Source organism: Buceros rhinoceros, unplaced genomic scaffold (assembly GCF_000710305.1).
Source record: "Buceros rhinoceros silvestris isolate BGI_N320 unplaced genomic scaffold, ASM71030v1 scaffold16375, whole genome shotgun sequence".
Lineage (NCBI taxonomy): Eukaryota > Metazoa > Chordata > Aves > Bucerotiformes > Bucerotidae > Buceros > Buceros rhinoceros.
The window spans coordinates 90428-93983 of record NW_010411360.1 but is presented as its reverse complement, the minus strand read 5'-3'; the positions used below and the strand labels follow the sequence as shown (position 1 = coordinate 93983).

Below are 3556 nucleotides of genomic sequence, written 5' to 3'. Positions count from 1 at the left end.
AGTTGAAACAATGACTTGTTCATTAATGTATTTAAAAGTTTAGTTTATTTTATTGCATTCTTTTACTGTAAATTTATCTTAATTCTTGTAATCATAACATTCTGATTGTATTCCAAAGGTAAATGTTTTACAGCGCATTCGTTAAACTTAGATGCTAAGCTTGTGTGAATTTCTGACTAATTGTCTTTTCCTTATTTCAGGGTTTCGCAAAAATGATGAAATGAAGGCTATGGAAGTATTACCAATTTTAAAGGAAAAAGTTGCATACCTTTCAGGTACAGTTATTTTTTTCTGTTATGGAATGTGCAACTGTAATTTAAATGGTATTTTAAAGACTTCAACTGTCATTGCAAAAGTCATGGAAAGCTTGGGTAGCACCTATTCCAGCTGGATGTTCCATACATAACGAGAGCATTGCAAAAGGATCTGTAATTAAAGACGACGTGTATTTTGTTGAATGCGGAACATACTGCTTGCTGTCCTGCTGGTCGTGTCTTGTCTCCCCGCATACCCAACAGCATTATTTAGAACAGCCTAACAACCTGCTGCACCATAGTCATACTCCTCTTATATTTGGTTCTTCTGCTAGACAGTTTTACAGAGATGACTTTGTAACTGACCCATCTGAAGCACTGGAGAAAGATTGCTGTTGCAGAAGTGAAACTTCAGTGCGTATCGTCTGAAGCATGCTTAGTATTTTCATGGTGAAACGAGTTAGCACCTAATTTTAGCTAAATCCAGCATACATCTTGAAGTTGGTTAGTTACTTAACAAGGAATAGCAGAGGATTTAAAAGTGAGATTTAGATGAATGAGTATCATAACATATTCTAGAACTTGATAAGTAACTTTACTTGATGGAATGATGGCTGAGGTGCTTATTCTTGTGAACTGCATTTTGATGTAACTTTCTGAAGTAAGTAATTCCAAATCTGTTAGGATTAAACCACGTCATTCTCTTTGACAAAATTTTAGTGTCATGTGATTTAGAGGACAGTCTCATATTTGAGAAGGGAATTTTGGTAAATAATTTGTCAAGAACTCCAGAAATAAAGCTCTTGTCTGCAAATATTAGAACATACAAAATGATCCCTGAAATTGCACTCTGTAGAGATTAGCTGTTAACGGATGCTGATGCTTGCAGCTACAGTGTGTAGTTCACAGTACTTCATCCTGTCCACTGTGCTGAGTCAAGTAGAGTTATAAAGCAAAAAATTTTTTTTTTATTTTTTTTTTTTTTTTTTTTTTTTTTTTTTTTAAAATGGTCCTGGCAACTGCAATGAATGATATAACAGACTGCCCAGAACAAATTTCCCTGGTAGTTCAGGAACACCCGATTCTTCTGCTTATGAATTGTAGTGCTGATGAAGGCTTGCTTAAAACTGTATTTTCAGAGGCAAAGGAGAAAAGGGAGTTAGACACAATATTTCAATCCCTCATTACCTGTTTTTGGACCTTGCCTTATGGCACTTCAATGAAGATGTCTTCAGTTTCCATTTGAAAACCTCTGTATTTCCAGGTTGCCCAGAACTTAGTTTGAACCCCTTGGAAGGGATCTGAAAGATGATAGGTGTTCTCTAATGTTAGTTTGTAAGCATGTGGCATTCTCAAAAGGCATTAATTCAGTGAAAGTCAACTGGGCCAGATGAAAACTGAAGATACGTTTAAAGGGAGATGATGGATTATGAGCCAAAACAGATGAGGTACAGGCGGGAGGAAGTGGTTGCCAGCTTGCCTGTGTGAAGGTGGCAGCTTCTGGTGGAAGAATGGAGCAAACAGCTGTGGGCAGCCAGACTGGCCAGAGCTAATCTGCCAAAATCCAGTAGTTTCAAATTTCCATTGCAAGTGGAGCTCAAATGAAATGAAGTATATCAGTAGTGCAAGTGATTTAAAAAAAAAGGGGGCAAACCAAACAAATAAACAAACAAAACCCCAGCACCAACAAAACCAACAACCCACAGCAAACTAAACAACACTGTAACAAAATCTGCACTATCAGTAGGGCTTAACTATCATGGAACTAGAACTGTCAACCTTTATACCTGGGAACACAAAGGTAAGGAAGTCTGTTGGATTACTGACTCAGAGAGGCTTTCAGTGTCCTTAATTTTTTTTTCTTCAAAAGTACAGCTTTTGTTCAAGTACTTGGTTTTAATATTGGTGAGTATAATAATTGGTTAAGGTCTGTAGAAGTAGGAGACATTTATTTGGGATATCTCTGCTAAAACTCTGTCTAAAGGTAGTGCTAAGTTATCTTTACTAAAAACTCGTAACAGTCCCGTTAAGCCAAAGGCATCACTATGATTTTTGTATTCGTATTGGAGGTCTGGGAGAGTTGTTGCAACATGCTCATTGTTGATTGTCAATTACCTTGTCAAGTAGAAATAAAGTATGACAATCAACAATGCAAAGAAATGGTTCTTTTTTATAGAATAGGAAAGTTCCACAAATAACGCAAAAAAATTCATGGAGTGTTTGAGATCCTCCATTCACTTTTCCAGTAATCTCTCTGCCTTTCTCTGCTGAGACCTTCCTTCTCCAAGTTAAATGAGTAAGTATGGGCTGTATAGCAGTATAGTCATGTTTGTGTTCTTAGAATACTGACAGCGCTGATCTTTCCACAGTGCTGACTTTCTTAAGCACTTCTTGAGACCAGCTTATTGTGAGATGGATGTGTAAGAGTGAGCCATCTTATGGAGAGACATGGACAGGCTGGAAGAGTGGGCTAGCAAGAACAGTATGAAGTTTAACAGAGACAAGTGTAGAATCCTCCACCTGGGACGGAATACCCAAATACCTCAGTAGAGTCTAGGATCTGTATGGCTGAGGAGCAGCCTTGCTGAAAGGAACCTGAGTGTCCTGGTGGACAAAAAGCTGTCATCAGTGTGCTGCTGCAGAAACAAGGGCAAATCAGATCCTGGCCTGCATCCACAGAGATGTTACTAGCAGAGATAGAGATGTGATCATCCCAATCTGCTCGGTGCTTTTCAGGCCACGCCTGGAGTACTGTGTCCAGTTCTGCTCCCCACAATTAAAGAAAAACACAAGCAGACTGGAGCTGTATAGCAGTATAGTCATGTTTGTGTTCTTAGAATACTGACAGCGCTGATCTTTCCACAGTGCTGACTTTCTTAAGCACTTCTTGAGACCAGCTTATTGTGAGATGGATGTGTAAGAGTGAGCCATCTTATGGAGAGACATGGACAGGCTGGAAGAGTGGGCTAGCAAGAACAGTATGAAGTTTAACAGAGACAAGTGTAGAATCCTCCACCTGGGACGGAATACCCAAATACCTCAGTAGAGTCTAGGATCTGTATGGCTGAGGAGCAGCCTTGCTGAAAGGAACCTGAGTGTCCTGGTGGACAAAAAGCTGTCATCAGTGTGCTGCTGCAGAAACAAGGGCAAATCAGATCCTGGCCTGCATCCACAGAGATGTTACTAGCAGAGATAGAGATGTGATCATCCCAATCTGCTCGGTGCTTTTCAGGCCACGCCTGGAGTACTGTGTCCAGTTCTGCTCCCCACAATTAAAGAAAAACACAAGCAGACTGGAGAGG

At 39.6% G+C, this 3556-nt stretch overlaps 1 protein-coding gene across 1 annotated transcript in view; it reads left to right on the top strand.

The window, feature by feature from the left end:
- Positions 1–202: 202 nt before the first annotated feature.
- The window catches only part of LOC104493346 (triple functional domain protein), a gene marked incomplete at its 3' end in the record, with an annotated part of 93427 nt that continues 90073 nt past the window's right edge, over positions 203–3556 (top strand). The window contains exon 1 of the mRNA XM_010136004.1: positions 203–275. Coding sequence (XP_010134306.1) covers positions 221–275 — 55 coding nt within the window. The remainder of the gene's footprint in view (positions 276–3556) is intronic.